The sequence below is a fragment of the Armigeres subalbatus genome, chromosome 3 (genome assembly GCF_024139115.2).
Source record: "Armigeres subalbatus isolate Guangzhou_Male chromosome 3, GZ_Asu_2, whole genome shotgun sequence".
NCBI lineage: Eukaryota > Metazoa > Arthropoda > Insecta > Diptera > Culicidae > Armigeres > Armigeres subalbatus.
The window spans coordinates 403,308,907-403,334,274 of record NC_085141.1 but is presented as its reverse complement, the minus strand read 5'-3'; the positions used below and the strand labels follow the sequence as shown (position 1 = coordinate 403,334,274).

The 25,368-nt window shown below is 42.0% G+C and overlaps 3 protein-coding genes across 3 annotated transcripts; all 3 read right to left on the bottom strand.

Annotated features, from left to right (window-relative positions):
• Positions 1 to 2,119: 2,119 nt before the first annotated feature.
• LOC134223042 (uncharacterized) lies at positions 2,120 to 3,073 on the bottom strand. The gene has a single exon (XM_062702180.1). The coding sequence runs from the start codon at positions 3,071 to 3,073 to the stop codon at positions 2,120 to 2,122; it is 954 nt and encodes a 317-aa protein (XP_062558164.1).
• Positions 3,074 to 3,205: 132 nt separating this feature from the next.
• LOC134223041 (uncharacterized) lies at positions 3,206 to 5,196 on the bottom strand. Its single transcript, XM_062702179.1, has 4 exons — positions 4,356 to 5,196; positions 3,914 to 4,248; positions 3,590 to 3,801; positions 3,206 to 3,530 (listed from the first exon to the last, which is right to left on the bottom strand). Exons 1-4 carry the CDS (start codon positions 5,194 to 5,196, stop codon positions 3,206 to 3,208), a joined length of 1,713 nt encoding a protein of 570 aa, XP_062558163.1.
• Positions 5,197 to 5,276: 80 nt separating this feature from the next.
• On the bottom strand, positions 5,277 to 6,783 carry LOC134223040 (uncharacterized). Its single transcript, XM_062702177.1, has 2 exons — positions 6,093 to 6,783; positions 5,277 to 5,968 (listed from the first exon to the last, which is right to left on the bottom strand). The coding sequence occupies exons 1-2, from the start codon at positions 6,781 to 6,783 to the stop codon at positions 5,277 to 5,279; spliced, it is 1,383 nt and encodes a 460-aa protein (XP_062558161.1).
• Positions 6,784 to 25,368: the final 18,585 nt, after the last annotated feature.

The following is a 25,368-nucleotide window of genomic DNA, read 5'->3' as shown; positions in this document are numbered from 1 at the left end:
GAAGACGAGGAACTGCCTGCTAGCTGGTTGGACGGCCTCATTTGCCCTCTCTTTAAGAAAAGGCACAGACTGGAGTGCACCAATTACCGAGGAATAACCCTCCTTAATCGGCGTACAAAATTATGTCCCGTATTCTGTTCAACAGATTGAGACCGCTTGAAGAGTCCTTCGTCGGCGAATACCAATCAGGTTTTCGTAAGGGCCGATCAACGACGGATCAAATGTTTACCCTGAGACAAATCTTTGATAGATTCGGGGAGTACAACTTGCAGACACATCATCTGTTTATTGATTTCAAGGCGGCGTACGATTCAGTGAAACGGAATGTATTATGGCAAATTATGCTTGAACATGGTTTTCCGGCGAAACTGATACGGCTGATTCGTATAACGTTGGACGGATCGAAATCAAGTGTAAGGGTTGTGGATGAAATATCGACGTCATTTGTTACCTTAGATGGATTAAAGCAGGGTGATGCACTCTCGAATCTACTGTTCAATATAGCGCTCAAGGGAGCGATTAGGAGAGCTGGTGTGCAAAGAAGTGGTACCATTATCACAAAATCACATATGCTCCTGGGATTTGCGGACGATATCGATATTATCAGAATTGATCGCCGTTCCGTGGAAGAGGCTTTCGTGCCTTTTAAGAGGGAGACAGCGAGGATTGAACTCATGATCAATACCAGCAAAACGAAGTACATGGTCGCTGGCAATCAACGTGGGTTCAATAGTGGTGGTGGTAGCGAAATGGTGTTGGATGGTGAATAATTTGAAGTGGTTGAAGAATGTTTAAGAGTACAACGAACCCTACTTACTACAGCCCTGTCATCGTTAACGTTAATGTGATTTGAAGCCAACAAATTCCCACGCCACCGACGATGTGCACCGCTCCTTATTTCGCGTAGATCGCCACACAGCAATGTATCGGCTGTCCAACAGTACCTAGGCAGAAGCCAAATGATTGCCGAATAGTAGCTTCTCTGAGCACGATCATCATTACCATCGTCATGACCCTCATCATTGCCACCCGCTCTTTAAACCGATGGAAATATCATCGCATCAATGGTGGACAGGCTGACCGATAGCAGCTTACGAGCAGCAGCAGCAGTTCACATCATCCAGTTCACCACGAAGAACGCACGGGCAAAGGTCTCACGGTCGTTTATTTTATTAGATTTAGACTCCACTAGTGATAAGACCAATAAAGTTTGTGCATGTGACTGTTTCGTTTTATAGTTAAAAATAAAGTGTAGTTAATTTATTTAATCGACGCGAGTGTTATTCTAATTACTGGATAGAATACCAGAAGCATCTGGAAGGCTGAAGGGACCTAGGATTGAAGAAGACCGAGTGCATGCAACAAACTATCCCGTTGGTCTGGTTTCCAAGCATCATCGTCAATGTTGGGGTGGAAGATTTATTGCAATCCACTGTTGAGCTATCAAAATTAAGGTATTTGGACCTCCTCCCAACATTCTGGATAATCACCCACCCTGAAATTCCATTCTGGATCATCACTCACCCTGAAATTCGTCGGATTTCTGAAAATAGAAAATAACCCTCTTCGACGGGATGGGATGGTAGATAGGGAATTTTAACTATTGTATGGAATTGACTGAATGACTGTCATTTGCCTGGTCATAATTTTCTGGAAGCGGCAGGATACAAAGCTTTTCAACTGGTCTTGTCAAGGCGCCCGTGGCAGTTTTAAGTGTCACAACTCTCACAACTCCGTCGCTCCCAGGATGTAATTCGCTGATACGTCCCATTCTCCACTTCATGGGAGGCTGGTTTTCGTCCTTGATAATTACCAGCCTACCGACATCGATTTTAGCAGCTAGTTGCCAACGCTTGGTCGTAGCCTGTAGTTGGCAGAGACCTTTTCCAAAAATCCTGCAATCTCCTTTGAAAGATATTGAGACGATTGATTGGAAGATTTGATAAATCTGGTTCCGGAATCGACTGCAGAGATGAACCGATCAAAAAATGCGCCGGCGTCAATGGCTCAAGGTCGTTGGGATCATCAGAAAGAGGCGTTAGGGGGCGAGAGTTAAGGCAAGATTCTACCTGAGCAAGAAGTGTAATGTAGTCCTCGGGAGCCACCGGTGATTCACCCATTACGCGCAGTAAATGATGTTCGGTTGAACGAACGGCTGCCTCCCATAACCCTCCGAAATGGGGGGCACTCGGGGGTATGAAATGCCACTGGATTCCATTCGTGGCACACTCTCTGGATACAGCATGGTTATGGTCGTGGCTTTCAGCAGCTTCAGCAGGTCTTCCATTTTATTACGAGCACCAACGAAGTTCGTTCCATTATCGGAGAACATATTTGTACTTCGACCCCTTCGTGCTATAAATCGACGAAGCGCTTGTAGGAACCTGTCAGTGGATAGATCAGATACCAGCTCCAGATGAACTGCTTTTGTACACAGGCAGACAAAAACTGCCACATAAGCCTTAACTGTGGCACGTCGCGGAACGGGTCTGAGATACACAGGGCCAAAGTAATCAACCCCTGTTTCTGAAAACGGGCGTGATATGGTGACTCTTGAAGCCGGCAAATCTCCCATAAATTGTTGCACGGAAGTGGGCTTGCAACGGAAACATTTATGGCATCTGTGAACGATGTTCCGAACTACGCTCCCACCTCCTAGTGGCCAGAATCGAATTCTTAATACGCTCAGCATTAACTGTGGCCCCGCGTGGAAAAGACGTTCATGGTAATGTTGAAGAAGTAGTTGAGTAAACGGATGCCGGGCTGGGAGAACAACGGGATGCTTCGCATTTTCCGTCTCTAATGAGTGCTTGAGTCGTCCTCCAAGTTTGAGCAGCAGGTCCGTGGACAGAAAAGGATTGAACCAACGTAGCCGAGATTTATTTGAGACATTACATCCCGCCGAAATTGCCTTCAATTCAGCGGCGAATACTTCCTTCTGCACCAGACGAATCAACGTATCTTCTGCTTCCTTCAATTCAGCTGTGGTGAGGAATCCTGCTTCATTTCGTCTAGTTGGCGTTGTTCGAAGTAGCTTCATCAGACGCAACCAATAGGCAGTTCGGCGAATCATGTCAGTATACGAAGAAAACTTGCTAAAATACTAGTGGTTGAACTCGCGTACTGTAGAAGCAGCTGCTGTGACTACTGTTCGTCGTTTTTCTTCTTCCTCCTCCTCAGATATTACCGATCCTGGTGGTCGTGGCTATTGATCCGAGCTATCCTCCAACCAGGTGGGACCTCTCCACCAAAATTGGTTTTCCAGGATGTCCTGAGGTGGTATTCCTCGGGATATTAGGTCTGCCGGGTTTTGCGTTTCGGGAACATGCATCCATCGACAGCCTTCCGTGATTGTTTGGATTTTCGCCGTACGGTTGACGACAAACGTGGTCCACGTCGTTGGGGAAGCCTGCAACCATCGTAGATCGCATGTGGAATCCGTCCAGAAATAGCCGCTTACTGTTGTTTTGATAGACGTTCGGACCTTTTCGTAGAGCTGGGCAGCCACTACCGCTCCGCAAAGTTCGAGTCTAGGAAAGGTCTGACATTTTAACGGAGCAACCTTCGATTTGGAAGAAAGAAGTCGAACCTTGACCCTTCCGTCTGCATCAGTGCTCCGAACATACAGACATACAGACAAGCACCGTAAGCCTTCTCCGAGGCATCAGAGAAACAATGTAGTTCAACTGCAACCGCTTCCGGGATGATAACGCATCTTTTGACCTTGGCTTGATTGAGAAGATGTAGTTTCTCGTGGAACCTTCTCCTCACCCACCGTTGGAGGTAGTGGTTGATCCCATCCTAAAGGTTGATGATTTCCATCGCGTATTGTCCACAAAAGCTGCATAAAAATCTTCGCCGTAGTGATAACCGCTCCCAGGAGTCCTAGGGGATCGAATAAAGTTGCAATTACAGATAACACGCTGCGTTTCGTAAGAACCTTATCGCCATCCAGCGGAGGAATGGTGAACTGGAACCTTAGAATGTCCGAAGATGGAATCCAAGTCAATCCCAAGGTTTTTACCGATGGATCTGGGTCCAAGTTGATCCCATCGGAAGTGCGAATCGCTAAATTCTCCTCGGGTATTCCCAGTAGGGCTGCTGGACAGTTGGATGCCCATTTACGAAGTTGAAAACCTCCTCTTGAAAGCATCGCATTCAGTTGAATATGCATCTGCGTTTCTGTTCCAACATCGTTCGCGCCCGTGATGACGTCATCCACGGAGGTGTCTTCCATGGTTGCACGAGCTGCAAGAGGGAAACGTCCTTCCTCATCCACAGCGAGTTGTTGCACCGTCCAGCCAAAAACGGCGCGGGCTTTGTGCCGTACGTAACCGTATTCAACTCATACGTACGGACACTTTCCGATGGCGATTTTCTCCAGAGTATGCACTGTATAGGGCGGTCTTCGGGACGAACGATGACTTGGCGGAACATTTTATCCTCATCTAACACCAGCATGATCTGTTTGGTCCGGCATCGAAGCATTATGGACCGGAGATCTTCCTGTACTATCGGTCCCCCCAGTAGTACACCATTTAGCGACACTCCTGAAGACGTTTTACAGGAGGCATCAAAAACCACGTGAACTTTGGTTGTGGTTGAAACTTCTTTCACCACAGGGTGATGCGGTAAACAGCACCTTCGAATTAATATTTGGGAATCCTCATCCACCATCTCCATATGTCCGAGATTGAGGTATTCTTCCATAAAACCGACGTACTGTTCTCGAAGGGATGAGTCCCTTGCCAACCTTCTCTCGGTTCCTTGCAGCCGTCGAAATGCTATGTTTCTCGATTCACCCAACCTTGACACAGCGCCTTTCATCATTGGTAGAGCAACGGTATACCGACCATTATTCGTATTCCGCTGCACAGTACTGGAGAACCACTCCTCACATCGCTTCTCCTCAGGCGAATGAGCTGTGCCTGACTCTACCTCCTCGCAGGACCAAAACCGAGCAATTAAGGTATCCAAACCATCCAACGCGGAGACATTACAGCTTATGTGAAGAGAGGAAGTTGGTACCGAAATACCACCGCTGATAACCCAGCCAAACACGGATTCATTAAGGGTTGGAAGTTGTTCCCCCAAGGAAATCCTTTTGCCTGTTTCGAAAAAGTCGAAGAAGTACTCGATGCCAAGTACGATATCCACCCCATTCGACTCGAAGAATGTAGGATCCGCCAACTGCATTCCACTCGGCAGTGTCCAATCAGCCGTATTGATAGTGGTTGTTGGAAGGTTTACCGTGACCCTTGGAAGAACCAGCAATGCTAGCTCACGGGAATAGTCAGAAACTCGCGAATGAAGTACCGCTTGAATCCTTTGCCGAACCTTGGTCGCCGCCTGACGATGTCATCCTCAATCATCACAACTGCTGTTGCCAAAAGAACCCGTGTTGGATGTTGGTGAGCTGTAGCGGACACTACAGCTTCCGTGGCTGCCACGTTAGCCACTTGGGTGTTGGATAAATCCCTTTGATTCTTGGGTACCAATGGTTGGTTGCCCCCAGCAACTGCCGCCACCTTGGGTTCTTTCTCCTTTCCCTGCTTAAAACATACTAGGGTATGGTGCCGACCCTTGCAGTTCTTACAGGAGTATTTTGATTGGCATTCCTTGGCATGGTGCCCCGTCCTAAAGCAGTTCCGACAAAGTCCATGAGTTTTCAGTAGACTATCCCTGTCCGATACCGTCATTCGATGAAACTCGTTGCACTGGTAAAGAAAGTGATCTGATGAACAGACAACGCAGCGTCCCCTTGACGCTTGGGTAGAGCTATAGCTGGCCTTCACCGTTAATTGCTTCACCTTCGAGTACTGCTGTATTTGACCGGCACCCCTAGTGTCGGTAGATTTTGCCGGAAGGCTGTCCAAAACCTGGATTCGACGCCGCAGAAACTCGAATAAATCCTCCAAGGTGTCCTGCGGCTTCGCCGATGAGACCTCTTCCCACCCCCTTCGCGTTACTGGATCCAATCGTGATGTGAGGATGTTCACAAAGAGAAGACCCTTGTACTCGTCCGGCTGTACGACCTGGTCGAGTGTGTGCACGATTCGTTCGAAGCCTTCAACCAGGGTGTGAAGTTCTACACCTGATTCCTTCGAGTGTGGGCAGCTTGAAGAGAGCTTGTATCTGCCGCTTCCTTAGCTGCTTGCTGTTATTATAGCGCTTTAACAGCAAATCCCACGCCACTTGATAATTGGCTTTTGTGATGGGAAGTGGATCTATAAGAGCCTTGGGTTCTACTTGAAGACAGCCCTTCAAATAATGAAGTTTTTCCACTTCCGGTAGATCCACCTTCCAGTGGATGAGCGACGTGAATAGGTCGCGGAAACTCAGCCACTCATCGATGTCCCCGTTGAACGTCTGCAACTGGATCTGCGGCAAACGTACGTGATCGACAATTGTTGAAGCCCCATCTCCACCTCGATTGGGCTGTTCCAGAACCTGGGGTTTCTGGAACGATTTGATCTTGTCCATTAGGAAGGACTTGATCTCATAATATCGATCGCTGAATTCCGCACGTTCCTTCTCGAGCGACGTCTTTTCCTCGTTGTATTCTTCATGAGCGAAGATATCTACCATGGTAGCACTGTAGCTCTCCCACAACTCGTCCAGTTTTGCAATACATACTTCCACATCGGTAGCAGTATTGGCATCAGAAAATGCCTCGGTGAACCGCTGAATGTCGTTAAAGGACAGTTGAGCTGCCTTCAGCCTCGCAGTCAATGCCCTCATCGATGGCGCCTTGGAAGTTGATGCTCCAGCAGGTGGTGCCATGTTGCCGTCGTCACAATGGTGATAATTAGGAAGAGAGAGGTACGGTGTAGTATACTGCGAAAGGCCTAGCTTCGCCAGGCATATACTATGTTAAATTACCCGGAGAAACGAGTATGTTGCTCCAATCCAAAATCTACAACCGCAACCAGATGACGTCACACTTTCGGCTTCGAAAATGGCAACTCAGGAAATCTCCGGAATAACGAGGAATATTGAAGAGGAAATTTGATTGTGTAGTAGGCAGAGTGCAACCCTAGCTTCGCAAGGCATATACTGCTTAAATTTACCCGACAAAACAGGAAATGATGCTCCAAGTTACGAAATCCCAGCAATCAATCAGTCATACAAACAGCCTTGTGCTCAGTTCCACATAAATGTCACATCAAATCGTCATAACTCGAACAGAATCAGATATGTATGAAGAGGAGAGATATTGGTGTAGTATCCAAAAGAGATGGCTTCGGCCAGGCATATACTGCGGCAACTCACCACAGGGAACAATAACTGCACAAAATTAGCAAAATGTCCACCGAAATTCATAACCGCTCAAATACAAATCGATTGCAATTATTCTCAAAGATGGAGGAGCCTAAAGGGGCAAGCAGGGCTCAGCGGTCAGAGAGGGTTTCATCCAAATTAAAATGGTGCATTATCATTTGCCTTGCTTCGGCAGTACACTAATCTAAATTTACCTTGGCAAAAATAACCAAGGGCTCTCTCTCTGCGCTGGAAACGTTTTACTGTATCCACCGAATAACGTCTAATCTTATCCTTGGATGCCGTTCGATGGCATGGACGATGAGGCCCACTAGCTACGACGCCGTGCGACGAATTCTTCCACTAGCTTGACGATAACATTCGATTTCACTGGATTGTTCGATGTCCCAAAAGCCAGCGATTTCTTCACCCATGACCCTCTCCGATTGTTACCAGATGACTAATCCGAAGTAATCAGCTAGTTGACACAGTATCGTCGTCGGTCACACCGTTGTGACCAGATCTAGAACCACGAAATCACGGAGAGAAAAACCAGGTGTAAGTAGGATGCAATGACCTAGCTTAGCTGGACATATAACAGTAGCAGGAGTTCACTAACCTGCACAAAACTTCCCTTTGGCTTAAGTCCAAGCCAAGCTGATGATGGTCATCCGCGATGGCGATCGAGAAAACGCTAAATCCTAAAGCGTGCGGATTCCTTCAATGGAACAAAGCCTCTGATTGTTACCCGGTGTGATGGCGCTATTGACTCCTGTGTATTCCAAACGTTCAATGGAAACGATTGTTCTACGGTGTGATGGCGCCAACTATCCAAAGTTGATGGGTTTCTAATGGCCGGTCCTTGCCTTAATCCAGCATTAGGAGCATCCGTAGTTCCAATTCCTGGTGGTCCTCATCCGGTTCGAAGGACCAGAATGTTGGGAGGAGGTCCATATACCTTAATTTTGATAGCTCAACAATGGATTGCAATACATCTTACACCCCAACATTGACGATGATGCTTGGAAACCAGACCAACGGGATAGTTTGTTGCATGCACTCGGTCTTCTTCAATCCTAGGTCCCTTCAGCCTTCCAGATGCTTCTGGTATTCTATCCAGTAATTAGAATAACACTAGCGTCGATTAAATAAATTAACTACACTTTATTTTTAACTATAAAACGAAACAGTCACATGCACAAACTTTATTGGTCTTATCACTAGTGGAGTCTAAATCTAATAAAATAAACGACCGTGAGACTTCTGCCCGTGCGTTCTTCGTGGTGAACTGGATGATGTGAACTACTGCTGCTGCTCGTAAGCTGCTACCGGTCAGCCTGTCCACCGTTGATGCGATGATATTTCCATAGGGTTAAAGAGCGGGTGATATTCTCGCCGCTCTTATCAAGCATGCTGGTCATCCTTATCACTCCCTCACGTCGGGTGGCAATGATGATGGTCATGACGGTGGTAATGATGATCGTGCTCAGAGAAGCTACTACTCGGCAATCGTTAGGCTTCTGCCTAGGTACTGTTGGACAGCCGATACATTGCTGTGTGGCGATCTACGCGGAATAAGGAGCGGTGCACATCGTCGGTGGCGTGGGAATTTGTTGGCTTCAAATCACATTAACGTTTACGATGACAGGGCTGTAGTAAGTAGGGTTCGTTGTACACTTAATACTCTGTGTATCTTGGAACATTAGTGACGTGCAGTAATGATGTTACCCGCGAGGTGAAAAGGCGTATTGCAGCTGCAAATAGGGCTTATTACGTACTTCGTAACCAGCTTAAGTCCCGTAGTCTGCAAACGAAAACAAAACTCGCGCTGTATACTGCTCTGATTCTTCCGGTGGCTTTATACGGCCATGAGACATGGACGTTAATAGAGGCTGATCGGAGAGCTCTCGGAGTATTTGAGCGTAAGGTGCTGCGGACAGTACTTGGCGGTAAACAGGAGAACGGTATCTGGCGGCGTCGCATGAATCACGAATTGTACCAGGTGTATAAAGGGCTGGATATTATTAAACTTATTCAACACGGCAGACTACGGTGGGCTGGTCACGTTGTTCGTATGCCGGAAAAACGTCAAGCGAATATAATATTTAGTAGAGAGCCAGGAAGAGGCCGCGTACACGATGGCTTTTTGCAGCTGAAGAGGCCCTGAGGGCGCTCAATGTTCAGGGTGACTGGAAGCGATTGGCCCAGGATCGAGTCCAGTGGAGAAGGATACTCCATTCGGCGTAGGTTCATCGAAGAGCTGTAGCCCATCAATTCTTCAATTCTAAAAAACGACGATGTATTTTGATGTTAGATTTTGCATTTACGGTGCAGAAAAGTGTCCACAAGTACCGGACACTATTGCATAATGTTCAAATATGACCCAGTATGTGTTACACATGAGTAATCATTTAGAATAGTAATATTTTGCAGTTGCTTTGAAGTGTAGATATTAAAATGTGTTAGTAGAGCCACAACAATACAACCAAAGCAGCTCAAGGTATGATACACGGTCAATCGCACCCACCAAGATCTGTTCGATTACACTGAAAAGTAGCAGTGCAGATGAAATGCATCCTTGCCTCATATCAACGACTACCAGAATGAGGTCAGACAAAGCTCTGATCCTATTTGAAAATCCCTTGCATCCCTGGGCACTAAACAGATCTTTGTGATTCAGACAGACAAAATAGACAACATAGGGTCACCTCCGCCGACTGCCGATGGACCTTGGAGCCCCTTTAGATTTCCTGCATCGGAAAGCTGCTTTTCGGAGAACGCAGCTGAGACTATAAGAAGTTTTTCGAAGTGATCGAACCAACATTTCAGCTTTCTAAGTCAGTGAGTTATTGAGGCGAAATCTTCGGTTGTTGCAGACATCTTTTCTTTATCGGCCAGCAGCGATGGGAAATATCAAATTTTCAAAAAATCGAGGATGATCAAAACTCACCCGCGATCTTACTTTTAAATTATCAAGTGATAAAAACTCGCCAGCGAATAAGAATCATTTGGAAATCGTATCTTGATTGAAAGCATTTACCGTTATATTTTGAACTCTTTTTCCTTACTACCATGAAACCATAACGCCAAATAGAAGATATAACGAGACTTTTGACAATTGGCTGATATTAGTAAAGATTAATGTTTGAATGAAAATTATGTGTTTATTATCGTTTGAGTGCAAAGTTTGAGAAGTTGTCGCCAGCGACAACACGCCTACTGTTTTCGCGTGAAAATTTTTCGCATGAAAATTTCAATCATTATCGTCTGATAATGATTCAGCACAACACTGTCAGCCAGGATGTCCATCTCGCCAGCCTGTTCTGTCTGCAGCAACGCCCGACTCCCACTTACAGAGATATATACCGTAGACGGGACTCTCCTCTGATTCACTCCTCTGATTCTTCCCCTTGTTCAGCCTTTGATTCTATTCGCTTCTCAATCTCCAGTCGGGTTACATTTATAATCTATTCCATTCACTGAGTGCGCAGCTCATTCAAGGTGATGTCGTCGGTTTTGATAAAAGTATTCTTCGCCACCCACTTCTATTCTACGCTGCCACCTTCCAGAACATTCACTACTTGATTTCCATATTCTTCAACGAACGATCTCTTCACAGCTGGATCTTCTAGTCGATCTATGGTGAATCGACACCCGAGTGAATTCTCCTGCCGCTGAATTCTGGAAATGTGTGGTTGGATCTTTGCCCATTTAAAAGATGATAGTCCAACGCGATGTCATCGCTAGCGTTTACTACGGACTCGAGAAGGCACCGTCTACATTTTCAGGTGATCCATTTCCAGAAGAGCCAAATACTAGTCCTCACAACTAAAAGTGAGTCAAACGCGATAATCGCCTACTCCACAATATTTCACGCCGCCTGATTGGAGGAAGGACAAATCCGTGGGTGCCAGAGAAAGACGCGACATGTCAGTCACCAACTGATCAGGTGAAACGTTCGTTCAACCTCTTAGAACATTTTCTTCGAGTTTTGACGACTTATCCTAATTAATAATGGGGACAAGTTGACAATTCTCCGACGGCAGCAGGCAATGTGAGAACCATACTGTCATGCTTTGCATTATCCTGGAGCAGGTCAATGTATTTGAAAAGTCCCTCCATTTGGTTCTGATTGACCACGGAAAATCCTGCGATCGTCTGAATGACGCAAAACTGAGCGGCGTCTCTAGAAGCAAGGGAGGTCTAGACAAAGTGAGGCAAGGCTGGATGTATTATATCTCTGTTGCTTTTGCTCATAGTAATCGACGACATCATGGGCCGCTCTAGCAGCCCACCACTATAGAGCAATCGTACTACCTCGACCCTGATGATGATACTGTAGAACTATCGTGAAGTAAACTGAATGATCTGGTTGAACGCTCCCCTCATCAACATCAACATCAACAACACCGAATCATTGGATGTGAACAACTCCAACTCCACGGAGACGAGCCAGCCTCGGGCTGAAAGTCTCTTTAATAAAGACACAAAAAAAAAAAAAACTCCAACTCCACGGTAGCCGGACAAATAGTGAAGAAGTTCGAAAACCAAATTCAGTCAACGTTGGGCGGTGGTCTAGGCAATGCGCCAAATCCCGAATACTCATCTCTAACGTGGAATCTGTAATGTTATACGTCAGTGATACGTGGTGCGTATTAGCAGAGATCACATAGATTTGCAAGTATTCATCAACCGATGTCATTATTTTTCAGCTCGGACCTGGTGGCCACACAACTGGATTCTGAATGTTGAGTCCCATCGACGACGCCATCGAAATCCGATACCAACAGCAACTCCACAGTGTGACGTAGGTCTGCCACGTAAGAGCGGAGACGAAATCTGCAAGCAAGCGCTGGAATCCGTCCCAGTTTATAAATACCTCATGTACATGGGACTAAAAAGGAAACCAACATAGCCTATGCATTGTATTATATTTATTTAGCTATTTTTACAAAGCAATAGAGATTTATTTTGAAACTGTTTGGAAGAATGTTTTATTTTTCATAAATCAATTGGAACTGTAACTCTCAAAAAGCAGGGTTATTTTCAGTGTATTGTATCTTTACTTGGAGTAAGGTAAACGAAAATTTTCAACCAGACGCCTGAGAAGACATCTCAAATTGCGTGGGGGTCGGGAAGCGCCCCGGCAGTAATCGTCATCCATGAGCCATTGCATCCTCTCTATGGGTTTATTCGAGGTCGTATCTATGCTGCTAACAAGTAGCATGGCATTCCAATAACTTTAGGATCGTGGACATTAAAGTGATTCAAATTTTGACTTTTTTGCCCCCCGATGCTTAAACGATTGCATTTGCCTTTTAATCAACCCACCTAAATTTTTAGCTAATTTGGATGTAAATTAAGTGAGCACGCGCGGTTTGAACTTTGTATGAAAATTTCTATGAAAACAGTATCTTTCAGGGAAAACCGTTCCCCAACGCTTCCCTTTAAGCTCTAACAACATATAAGTACATCAATCAGTTTTCACAGTAATTTCCATACAAACTTCAAATGACGTGTGCACAGTCAAATTACATCCAAAATTGCTAAAAATTTAGGAGGATTATTGAAATGGCAAATGCAATCGCTTAAGCATCGGGGATCAAAAAAGTCAAAATTTGAATCACTCTAGTGGACATGCTGAATGACGCGCTTCACCGATTCTACTTCAGACGTCACCTAAGTATTCCGTAAAGTAGTCTGCAATTTCGAGCCTATGCAAGAACGTCATGATACAACTGTGTTCAAACAACACATACGTGTTTTCACAAGTACCTCTGACCATTGTCCCTATTGATTCAACCAGTTTGAGTTTCATACTTGACTTAAACAGAAGCTTATAATTCTAGCAGTACTTTGGTGTTATGGATTCAACAGTTTACACACTTAATTTTTTTTTACCGGGATCTCAGCTAAATGTTGAACTTTTACCAGGAATTGCACAGCCGTGCCCTAGTAAACATGTTTTTTGCCGAGATTTCTGTCAAAATTGCTGATAATCAGCAAATAATTTGCCGAAAATCAGCTAACAAACGCTATTTTTGCCGGAATACCAGTTATTTGTTTTGCTGGCGCACGGCTGTGCGGATTTTTGGCGAGCTGCAGAAATTAAAACTTAGTGTGTACTTAGAGTTTATCAGCAAAAATAGCCCTTTTCAAAAAGAGAAACAGAAATTTCTACAAAAATAAGGTCCAGTACTTTTCTAATTATATAAATTTTGTCCTAAATGCACTGCTGGATAAATATGATACATATATTCATATTCTTTGCTTTTCCTAAACATTCTTTGCTATCATTTTCCATAAAAATTTTAAATTTTCCATGGAATAATTGCATTTTTGAACTTTTTTTTTATTCTTTGTTATTTTTTTAATAGCACATTAAAGGTACATAATTTCTTCTACTTTATGAGGAAGTTGATAGTTGTCAGATTTATCGATTTATCGAATCTTACATTTTAGATACGGTTCAATCATAGTTTGTTTTATTTTTTTTCATCATCCATAATCCGAAGGACCTAAGGAATGGCCACTTCCCAAATTGAGTCGAAACATTTCGTATGACACTTTAAACTTAATGATTCAGCAAGGCAATGATCGGAATTTTAGTTTTAAGAATTGCTGGGTCAATTAGGTTCAAATAGCTGTTAAAGTTATAATCAAGTGGTGGAATTAAACTCCGCCGAACGAGCTATCCGTTGGTTTGATCGCTTGTATGCTATCTTATCGAGCGTTGATTGCCCGTCAATGTCGGCAGCCGAACCGTTCTACGGTTAATATTTGCATATCTGTAATCAATGCACGCTGGAAGCGGATTGTTCAATCTCTAATATATCATAGTACGAACTGGTCTTATGACAAGTGAGTACAAAAGGTTTTGTCCAACGAAAACAGCGATCATAACTGATTTTTTAGATTATGAAGTTTGAGGTGCCAAATGACCTGTTTTGTCTGAATTTTGCTAATTTTCTTCCGGTAGGTTATTCGAATCGCGGCCAATGTGACCTGATTGATTTCGAATAGTCAAGAAACTATGAAAGCACAGTATCTACCGTTGTTTCATGAAATCATGAAATTTGAGATGTCACACGACGTGCTTTGACTCAATTGTGGAAATGGTCATTCCGTTCCTTCGGATTGTAGCCGATGTGGCCGGATTGAATCCGAATGACCCAGGATAGTTCTGTGCACCATCGCCGCCGTAAAAAATGAACCTGCGCGCCACCGTATGAAAATTTACCACGCCGCCGAGTGTGTTTTTAGCACGCCAATGGTTATTGAAGAACTCTCGCTTAACTTTTCAAAAGGACCTAAGTAACATTTTTTTCATGAATAAATTTGAATAGCACAATCAAAAGCTTTCGTGTTTTTCTGTTGATTGCGCTATTCAAATTAATTCATGAAAAAAATGTTACTTAGGTCCTTTTGAAAAGTTAAGCGAGAACTATTTTAGCAGTAGGGTTTCGTATATGTTTTTTCTTGCCGAAAATACACATTTTCAGTAAAGTGTATATGGCATTTATCTATAATTAGGATAATCCGCACATATTTGTTGGTGAAAATCTATTAATTTTAATTTTAAGAATTATAAGTGCGCACATAACCATCCACTATTCCAGGATGCAATGCACTTAAAACAAATTAGTGTAATATATATCATGAGCATTTGCACATAAATTTCATTAGCGGAAAACGATTTGTATTAGCCAACTAAAAAAAAAGTGCTTAGTTAGCTGGTCAACTAGTGACCAGCGTTTCGGTGGGAGAGAGTTTTTAATTGGTTTCGGTGCCTGTCGAAGATGGATGGAGTACTTTGTTAATCAAATGTTAAGAAAAGTGATAAATAAATGTAATTTGTTCTAGATGGTAATTTCAATGTACGCGAGTGAATATACGAGGAAGAATTATTACTGAATAGATCTTACGGAAATTGTACCTTACCGTCGCGACGCTCGTTCCTCAAAGCCTAGGAAACAAACTACTCGGTCCCCAACCAATTGGAATTCAGCAAGAGAAAGTTGCACTAGCTGATAACGAAAGAGGGAAGCTGACAACATTCTATTCATTCTACTCATTCTATTAATTCTATTCATTTGATTCATTCTATTCATGCCTGTTGAAATTTCTTAAAGTTCTTCGTTTAAATTAAGAGATCCTTCGAGTGGAAATTCAGTAGGATCTCCCGTTGAAATCCAAAGAACTTCACATTAAATTTTTTTTTTCAACGGAGAAAAGTGGTTCAGCAGCAAGCCATTTGGCCGAAGGTCACTAAGCAGAAAGTTGCTTCACCATGTTAGAGAATCTTTTTTGCTGGGGACTTTCGTCTGCCCTTATCGTGACCTCAGGGTCGTTTTCTGGTAGCTCTCAGGAGAAATTGGAGGGGTGGTGGCGGAAATACTTCCCAAAAAAGAAACGAAGTGGACCAAGCAGAAATTATCTAAAATAATTAATTGTTCTCGGAGAAAGAACTATAAAATAATAGGCTACAAAGGTAATCTGATTTTATATTTTATAGTTATATTCAAGTTATTCTCATGATGTTATTAACATTCTCTTTGGAATGGAAAATGGAAGTCTTATGATGAGGAATTGAAAATAGGAATTTGCTCACATACCATATCATCACCTTGGTTTACGTTGGTCAATGCGATCTCGGCATGTTGACACACCAGACCTTCGGCTGTTTGGATTCGGCGAACTCGTTCTCCAACGGATGGTCTCAGATACCCGGGTTCGTTCGTCGGTCCGAATAGTAGGAACTTCTGGTCGGGTCCACGCTCTAATCACACCTCCCTCGGATTGCTCTTTCGGTTGTGATCTTCCCTTCAGCTTATTGTAGTTGTGCAGCACGTCCGTAATACCGCTGGATTCAGTATGCTTTTGGTCGGGTTACTCTTCTAGCGAATTCACATTCACAAAATGGCTTCCACCCGCTGCCGAAACAAAGGAATATGGTTCTCCGTAAACGGGCACGGTATCACCCCTGCAAAATGGCCTCGTTCCGAGCCAAGACTGCACTAAACGACAACGGTGATCGCCGAACCGGGCCACAGGGCAGTAGCACTCCGGTAGAAACTGGACGCAAAAGGTTCACTCGATGATAATCGGCACACACGTCTTACGCTGATGGTATCTTTCACTTTTAGACCCGAATGCAGTTCTTGCCCCGGCGGGCTGATCAAGCACTTTTTTTTTCGGCGGTTTCTATACGGATAGAAAATAACGAGAGAAACGTTTAGGTGAAAAACGCGGACTACCCTCCGGTTATGATGGTAGTTCACCTAATAGAGAGCTCATACCGCGTCGTTCCGCTCCTTTTTGCTCTTTTTTTCGGGCTTGTGTTGGTGAACGCTGCCGAAAGTGGTCGTTGATTGACGCTTGACAGCGCAGATGTCAGTGCTACGTTACGGTAGTTACGTTACGGTAATTGCGGGATAGGAATAGAGATGGGCAAGATGCTTTCCGTATTTTTATTTTCGATATTTGTTTAATATTTTGATTCATTTTATTTTAATTCCATTAGATTTAAGTTCATTCCTAGTTTTTAATTTTCATTGTATATAGCAATTATAAGTAGCAGTTTTATGTAAATAGTAAGTAGGATTTTATGAATCAATAATTAAATATAATATGTACAGTAAATTTAGGTAAATTTCTAATGTAAGCAATTTGGCAGGTTACAACCAAATATGTCGTTTTACCGAACATACCATTTGGCCGAAGCCCATTTAGCCTAAAGGGTCCTAAAGGCATTTGGTCGAAAATGTTATTTGGTCAAACAGTTCCTTTAGTTGAAAAAAATGGTTGGCCGAATAGCTCAATTGGCCGAAAATTCACATTGACCGAAATGATTGTTTGGCAGAAAGGGTCTTTTGGCCGAATGTTTCGTTTGGCTGAGTTAGGGTAGAGAACCATTTGGGCAGTACCCCCTATTCCCGTCAGCAACGTTTATTACTCGAGCGCATTACAACCGAATTACTTGTTTTTTAGTACATGGTTAGTTCCTGTCGATATCTAGTGATGTACAAACAATCAAGCCATTCGGTTGGAACGCGGTCGAGTTATTAATGTTGTAGACGGGAAAAGGGGGTGCTGCCCAAATGGTCCCGCTCCCTATGTTGTAAAAATTCGTTTAGCCGAATAAATCATTCGGCAGAAAATGTCGTTTGGTTGTTTTCCAAAAAAAACTGCTAAAAGACCATTTACATCAAATCGCATTTTCGGCCAAATGATTTATCGCGTTAATCGACTTTTCCGGCCAAACGGAATTTTCAGCCAATTGACCTGTTAGGTGTCGTACACATATTATGTAAGTATTTTTTCAGAGTTTTTCGACCACCCCTCCCCTCCCAAGGATGTTATCGATCATTTAGTAAACTGTCTTCGATCATTTAGTATTGTAGGGTGCTGTCAATACGACACACCGCGCGGCTGTTGTAATGTTTCCAAAAGCGCATTTGCACAAGATTCCACGCGGCGTTTCCCATTCGAATGGAACAACCGCACCCTAGGAAACGCCGCAATGTTATCTCCCCATAAGAATCGAGTATACGGGCTGCAAAAAGCGCGGTGCGTCGTTTCCTTTGGGGAGCGCCGCGTGTACTTTTGGGCAAATGCGTTAATAGTTTGTCAATAACTCATTCCAGAGGCTAAATTTCAAAATGTGTTGTATGGTGGACTTCTAGTGCAAAGGTGTATCTACAACTCTTCCTAATAGTTCGTTGTTTGAATTTCACTAATAACGGAGCTATATCGCTAGTAACAGTAACGAAGATTAAATGATTGCTTATTTTGTTATCATTTAGTATAAGTATATCAACTAGCACCGTAACTCCTTCAATAATGGAATTCGAACATCGACCTGTTAAGGAGATTTGTAGAAAAACCTTCGCACTAAAAGTCCACCATACAATACATTTTGAAATTGGGCCTATGGAATGGGTTATTGACAAAATATTAAATGATCGAACGCAGATTACTAAATGATCGATAACATCCTTGCTCCCCCCCTGTAAGATTTTTTTCATACAAAGGTTTTTTTTATTTATATGGTGCGTAAGAAAAGGACGGACCCCCTCCCTCCATAATTGCTTACGTAATATGCGTACGGCCCCTTAGAGCAAAACACTTTTTCGGTCAAATACCAGTTCGGCTGAATATCCCTTTTTGCTGTCGGTCGGTTTCGGTAAAACCATTTTCGGCCTAATAACCGTTTCGGACAAACATTCAATTGGGCCAAATGGATTTAGATGACTTTCGGCTTTATGCCTTATTCGGCCAAATGGAATTCAAATAAATGGCTTTTCACCGTATGACTTCCGGCCAAGCAATGGGAAGGCCGAAGGCCGAAATAACGAGAAATGTTTGGCCGAGCAAACCATAAAGCCAAAACTCATATGGCCAAAAATGTCATTTAGTCGAAATGGTCATACTGTCAAAATTTACATACGGTTGAACTTGTCATTTGGTCGAAAAAATGGTTTGGACAAATAGGCCAAATAGACAATTTGCCGAAATGGTGCTTTGCTCGAAAAGGTCATTTGGCAAAAGCCTTTTTTTCAAACGACCATTTCGGCCAAACGGCATATTTGTCCTGATGCTTCGGCCAAACCGTATGTTAGAAAAATATATAAAGCTCTTTTAGTGGAATGTATTCAGCCGTCTAAGACGAATTAAGCACTCTTCATTTAATTCCACTAGTTAATTTTCGTTATCTTTGCAGATACGTATTTCGACCACAACTGTGTGGTCGTCTTCAGTGTCTCGTACTTGACTCGCTTGACTCGCTTGACTTGACTCGATAAGTCGAGTCAAGTACGAGACACTGAAGACGACCACACAGTTGTGGTCGAAATACGTATCTGCAAAGATAACGAAAATTAACTAGTGGAATTAAATGGAGATTGCTTAATTCGTCTTAGACGGCCGTATGTTAGATCAAACGGCTTTTCGGCCTAATCATCAGTTCAGTTGTATGTTGAATTGGCCAAATGCAATTTTTGGGCAAACATTTTCCGATGTATAACTATGTTGCCCAAGCGTTAATTTCTGCCACATGCAATACGTCTAGATGACTTTCGGCTTAACGTGTTATTCGGTCAAATAGTTTTCTACCGAATGATTTTTGGCCAGACGCACTTTTCCTTTTTTAATAATTTCTCAAAGAATTTTCGAAGAATTTTCTATGGATAGTAATATGAATTTTCCGTAGAAATCCAAATAAATACTTTAAAATACCGAATAATTTTCTGTAAGTATGCCGGTAAGTAAGAACGGTTTTTCGCGAAAATTAATAAAATTTACGCGGAAATTTCGGAGAATTTTCCATTACATAATAAAAAAATCCGTGCAAATTCCAATGAATCGTACAATCTTTGGTTAAAATCCAAAGATTTTTTTTATTGAAATCCACATTTTGAGCAATTTATCGCGGAAACTCTCAATAATTTTGGAAATTCCGGAGAATATCTCGTAAATATTCAAGACAATTTTTTGTCTTGTGGACAGTGTTGGTAAAAACTCAAAATCTCAAGACTCATGGATGATTCAAATCAAGCATGAGTTGAAACGCACTCAACTCAGCACCTAAAAACTCATGGATGAGTTGAATCATCCATTTGAATCATCGTAGGTTTTCTTTTGTTCTCCTTCGTTAAAATCAGTTTGTCGCATAAAGTATTAGATGCTCTTTTATGTATAAGCAATAAATTGTCCCCAAATTAATTTCAAATGCGTTTTTAACCAAAATGATTTTTTGGCAAATGAGTGAAATGATGCGTTTTAGCATGAAAAAATCAAGCGTGATGCATTCCTTTAAAATCGCAGACGATTTCGTTCGCACGGGAGCGCTCGTTGATTGAGATTTATGAGTGATTTTACCAATACTGCTTGTGGATACTCCGCTTCCGCGGATACTTCGAAGCATTTTCAGTGTAAACTTCGACGAATATTCAGCAGAAACTCATCAGGATATTTCCATGAATATTCCGAACATTTTTTGTTGAAATTTGTAGCAAGATACCGAAACAAATATTAACAGCTAGTCATTTCTAATCGTTTTCCGCGGAAATTTCCAACAACTTTCTTGTGAATTCCATACAGCTTCTCTTGGAAATTCCGTGTAGAATCCAAAAATAATTACCAAATGAGTTCTTGAAAAAAAACTTGGGAAAAAAAGATTTTCCCGTTAGGCTCTAAATACAATTGAAGGGAATAATTGTAATTTGTAATTGTAATTTGACTTAATTTTCCGTAAACTCATTCCATAAGAGCAGCGTACTAGGCTTTAATGTCTTGAAAATATTCTAAAAAATGCAGAATTTGTTTTTAATCAACGATATAAAAAATTTGCCACGCCGATTCATGCCGCCGCCGCCGGCTTATTTTTTGACAAACGCCGCCACCGACTAGGTTTGGGCCGGCGCACACCTCTATTCATTGCATTTATTGCTTTTATTATATTCATTGCATACATTTAGAATTCGTTTGAATCATTTCATCATTCATCATCTATTTAGGCCGATACAAATATTAAAAAACCCAGATTAATCCACCTAGCGGTGATGGTGCCTTTCTCGACCTTCGTAAAATGTGTTTGCTTGAAAGTAGATGAGCTAGTAGCTAAGAATAAAAAGAAAAACTTCTAGGCCGGAAAAACTTGAAAATCGGATTATTTCAAGCAAAGATATTGTAGGTCCAGAACGCGAGATCTCGGTTCGGTTTTCAACTTGATCTACAATATGCTAATAAGAATTTCGACAATTTTTTTCCTTTTCCAATCTTTTTGATGTACGTACCCCTGTTTTATTTTACCCAGTTAGATATTTTAAGACGTATTGTTTTATTGGCTTAGCAGTCTTAATATTGTATCAAACGAACTATAATGTTCTTGTTCCGACGTTTCGGTCCGTAATACGGACCCAAATACGGACCGAAACGTCGGAACAAGAACATTATAGTTCGTTTGATACAATATTAAGACTGCTAAGCCAATAAAACAATACGTATTAAACAAAGTTCAGTCGAAACTCTACAACATATATATTTTAAGTACATCACATTTGGATGTTTGTTAAACTGAAGCTCTGACTACACAAAAAGAAAACGGAAATGTCATTCCCATCGAGCGAGCGGAGGGCAATATTTGTTATGATATAAATCTCATGACCGTCCTTCTGCCAAACTCCCGTATGAAGAGGGAGGGAAGTGTATCAGTGTGGAAGCATCCAATGGTTCGTTTCGGAGAGAAATAATAGCCTTTCGGTACAACTTTGTAGCACAAGAAAGGCAAAAAGTATTTTGGCCATATTTTCTAAGGTCCAAGCTGGCCAATTTTCAATAGAAAATAATAGAATAGGATTCCGCGTCCAATGCAATTTGTTGTGAGTAAATCGATTGAGGGTAAGTGCATTAAAAATGAGCTTTTTACGCGCTTTTTTATAACATAAAGCATTTTGGCCATAATTTTTGTGCCCATAGTCCGATCTTCCAAATTTTCAATAGAAAACAAAACGACAGGATCCCGCGTCGAATGGAATTTGTTGCAAGTGGATAAGTACCAAAAAAGTGAGCTAAACTTTTCGCACTTTTGGTGCGCGCACACACATACATACACACACAGAGACATCATCTCAGTTCATCGAGCTGAGTCGATTGGTATATAACACTATGGGTCTCCAGGTCTTCTGTAAAAGTTTGGTTTTTGGAGCGAACATTTAGCCTTTTTGTATACTTTGTAAACAAAAGGCAAAAATGGTGTTTCGGCCATAGCATCCGATCCCATATTTCGATCTGGCCAATTTTCAATAGAAAACAATGGGACAGGAATCTGCGTCGAATGCAACTTGTTGCGTGTAAATCGATCAAGGTTAGGTGTCCGAAAAATAGGTGACATTTTTCTTTTCTGATTTTTCTATTAAAAACCCGATTTAATCCACCTACAGTGAACGCAACCCTTCTTACACTTTTGAATGGTTGTGTGTGCCCAGTGCATATTACAATTTCTATGCATATGACTTTCAATTGAATATAAAATAACTGATATTATCATGCTTTTATCGATTTCAAAATAAAAAAAGGATATTTCTGGAAATTTAACAATTTTAAAAAATACAAAAAGACTGCAGATTTGATTTGCCGCCTTAAATGGCAATATTACAGCTTCTGTTTAAGCCCAAAAGAGTTCAAATCGGGTCATAGACGGCTGAGATATTGGTGTGACAATTTTTCATTAGTAGTCTGAAAATATGTCTCATATTCGTATTTCACAGATATCTCTGAAACCGAATTTCCGATTGCAGAAAAAAATTAATGAGTCCAATGACAAAAACATAGCTTTCGTTTAAAGATAACATCGCACAAATCGGTCCAAGGACGACTGAGATCTTGATGGGACATATTTTACCAATGTGTGAAGTTGATACGTCTAATGCTTTATGTTCGTATTTCAGAGATATCTCCGGAACCCAATGTCTAATTGCAAAAACAAAATACAATGGGTTCAATGGCAAAGTCATAGCTTTCGTTTAAAGATAAAATCATGCAAATTGGTTTACAGATGGCTGAGATATTCATGTGACAGTATTTTGTTAGTTTTCTGAAAATACACTTCATGTTCGTATTTCTCACATATCTCTGGAACCAAATGTCCGATTGCAAAAAAAATTGAACTTGTCCAATGACAAAGTCATAGCTTTCGTTTAGTGTTAAAATTGTGCAAATCGGTCCACGGACGGCTGAGATCTTGATGTGAGATTTTTGTAACGCACACACATACGCACACACGCACACACACACACACATACATACATGTGCTCAGGCTGTCGAGCTGAGTTGATTGGTATATACGACTTGGGTCTCCGAGCCTCAGATAAAAAGTCGATTTTTCAAGCGATCTTTATACCCTTCTTAGGATGTAAGAAGGGTAAAAGGTGGTTTGGTCATAACTTCCGATCCCATAGTCCGACCTGGTCAATTTTTGATAGGAAACAATGGGAAAGGATTCTGCGTGGAATGCAATTTGTTGCGAGCAAATCGGTTGAGGATAAGTGCCCGAAAAATGAGTGACATTTTTTACGCGATTTTTACGTATAAATTTGTATTTTGGCCATAACTTCCGATCCCATAGTTCGATCTGGCCAATTTCAAATAGGAAACAATGGGACAGGATTCTGCATCGAATGCAACTTGTTGCAAGCAAATCGGTTGAGGATAAGTGCCCGAAAAATGAGTGACATTTTTTACGCGATTTTTTCGTATGAATTTGTATTTTGGCCATAACTTCTGATTCCATAGTCCGATCTGACCAATTTTAAATAGGAAATAATGGGACAGGAATCTGCGTCGAATGCAACTTGTTGCGAGCAAATCGGTTGAGGATAAGTGCCCGATAAATGAGTGACATTTTTTACGCGATTTTTTCGTATGGATTTGTATTTTGGCCATAACTTTCGATCCCATAGTTCGATCTGGCCAATTTCAAATAGGAAACAATGGGACAGGATTCTGCGTCGAATGCAATTTGTTGCGAGCAAATCGTTTGAGGATGAGTGCCCGAAAAATGAGTGACATTTTTTACGCGATTTTTTCGTATGGATTTGTATTTTGGCCATAACTTTCGATCCCATAGTTCGATCTGGCCAATTTCAAATAGGAAACAATGGGACAGGATTCTGCGTCGAATGCAATTTGTTGCGAGCAAATCGGTTGAGGATAAGTGCCCGAAACATGAGTGACATTTTTTACGCGATTTTTACGTATAAATTTGTATTTTGGCCATAACTTCCAATCCCATAGTCCTACCTGCCCAATTTTCAATAGGAAACAATGGGACAGGATTCTGCATCGAATGCAAATTGTTGCAAGCAAATCGGTTGAGGATAAGTGCCCGAAAAATGAGTGACATTTTTTACGCGATTTTTTCGTATGAATTTGTATTTGGGCCATAACTTCTGATTCCATAGTCCGATCTGACCAATTTTAAATCGGAAATAATGGGACAGGAATCTGCGTCGAATGCAACTTGTTGCGAGCAAATCGGTTGAGGATAAGTGCCCGATAAATGAGTGACATTTTTTACGCGATTTTTTCGTATGGATTTATATTTTGGCCATAACTTTCGATCCCATAGTTCGATCTGGCCAATTTCAAATAGGAAACAATGGGACAGGATTCTGCGTCGAATGCAACTTGTTGCGAGCAAATCGGTTGAGGATAAGTGCCCGATAAATGAGTGACATTTTTTACGCGATTTTTTCGTATGGATTTGTATTTTGGCCATAACTTTCGATCCCATAGTTCGATCTGGCCAATTTCAAATAGGAAACAATGGGACAGGATTCTGCGTCGAATGCAACTTGTTGCGAGCAAATCGGTTGAGGATAAGTGCCCGATAAATGAGTGACATTTTTTACGCGATTTTTTCGTATGGATTTGTATTTTGGCCATAACTTTTGATCCCATAGTTCGATCTGGCCAATTTCAAATAGGAAACAATGGGACAGGATTCTGCGTCGAATGCAATTTGTTGCGAGCAAATCGGTTGAGGATAAGTGCCCGATAAATGAGTGACATTTTTTGAGTAGTTTTGCGCACACACACATACACACACACACACACATACAGACATCACCTCGATTCGTCAAACTGAGTCGATTGGTATATAACACTATAAGTCTCCGGGCCTTCTATAAAAAGTTTGTTTTTGGAGCGATCATATAGCCTTTACCGTATACTTAGTATACGAGAAAGGCAAAAACATTTATGTCTCCCCCCCTAGTATTTTTTTGTCAAAAATTTATATTTTGAGAGGGCAACAACAATTTGAATGATTTTGAGGATTTTCAAAACATTCTTTAACAAATCCAAGGAGTTTTATTGATTTTTTTCTATTTAAATATTTATTTTTTACTAGCAGAGCATGAGCATGAGCATGATTGACCGCCCACGGTTGCTACTCCGTTATTGCCAGGTCAGCTGTAATTACACAGAGAACCAACAGATGAAGTTTGGGACTAACATCATCTTCAATGTGTAAGAACTGGTGACCCAAACATAAGCAATACCAGCGACGGCCGTGTCCGAATGCAGGTCAATTAGGGAAAGGGGAGG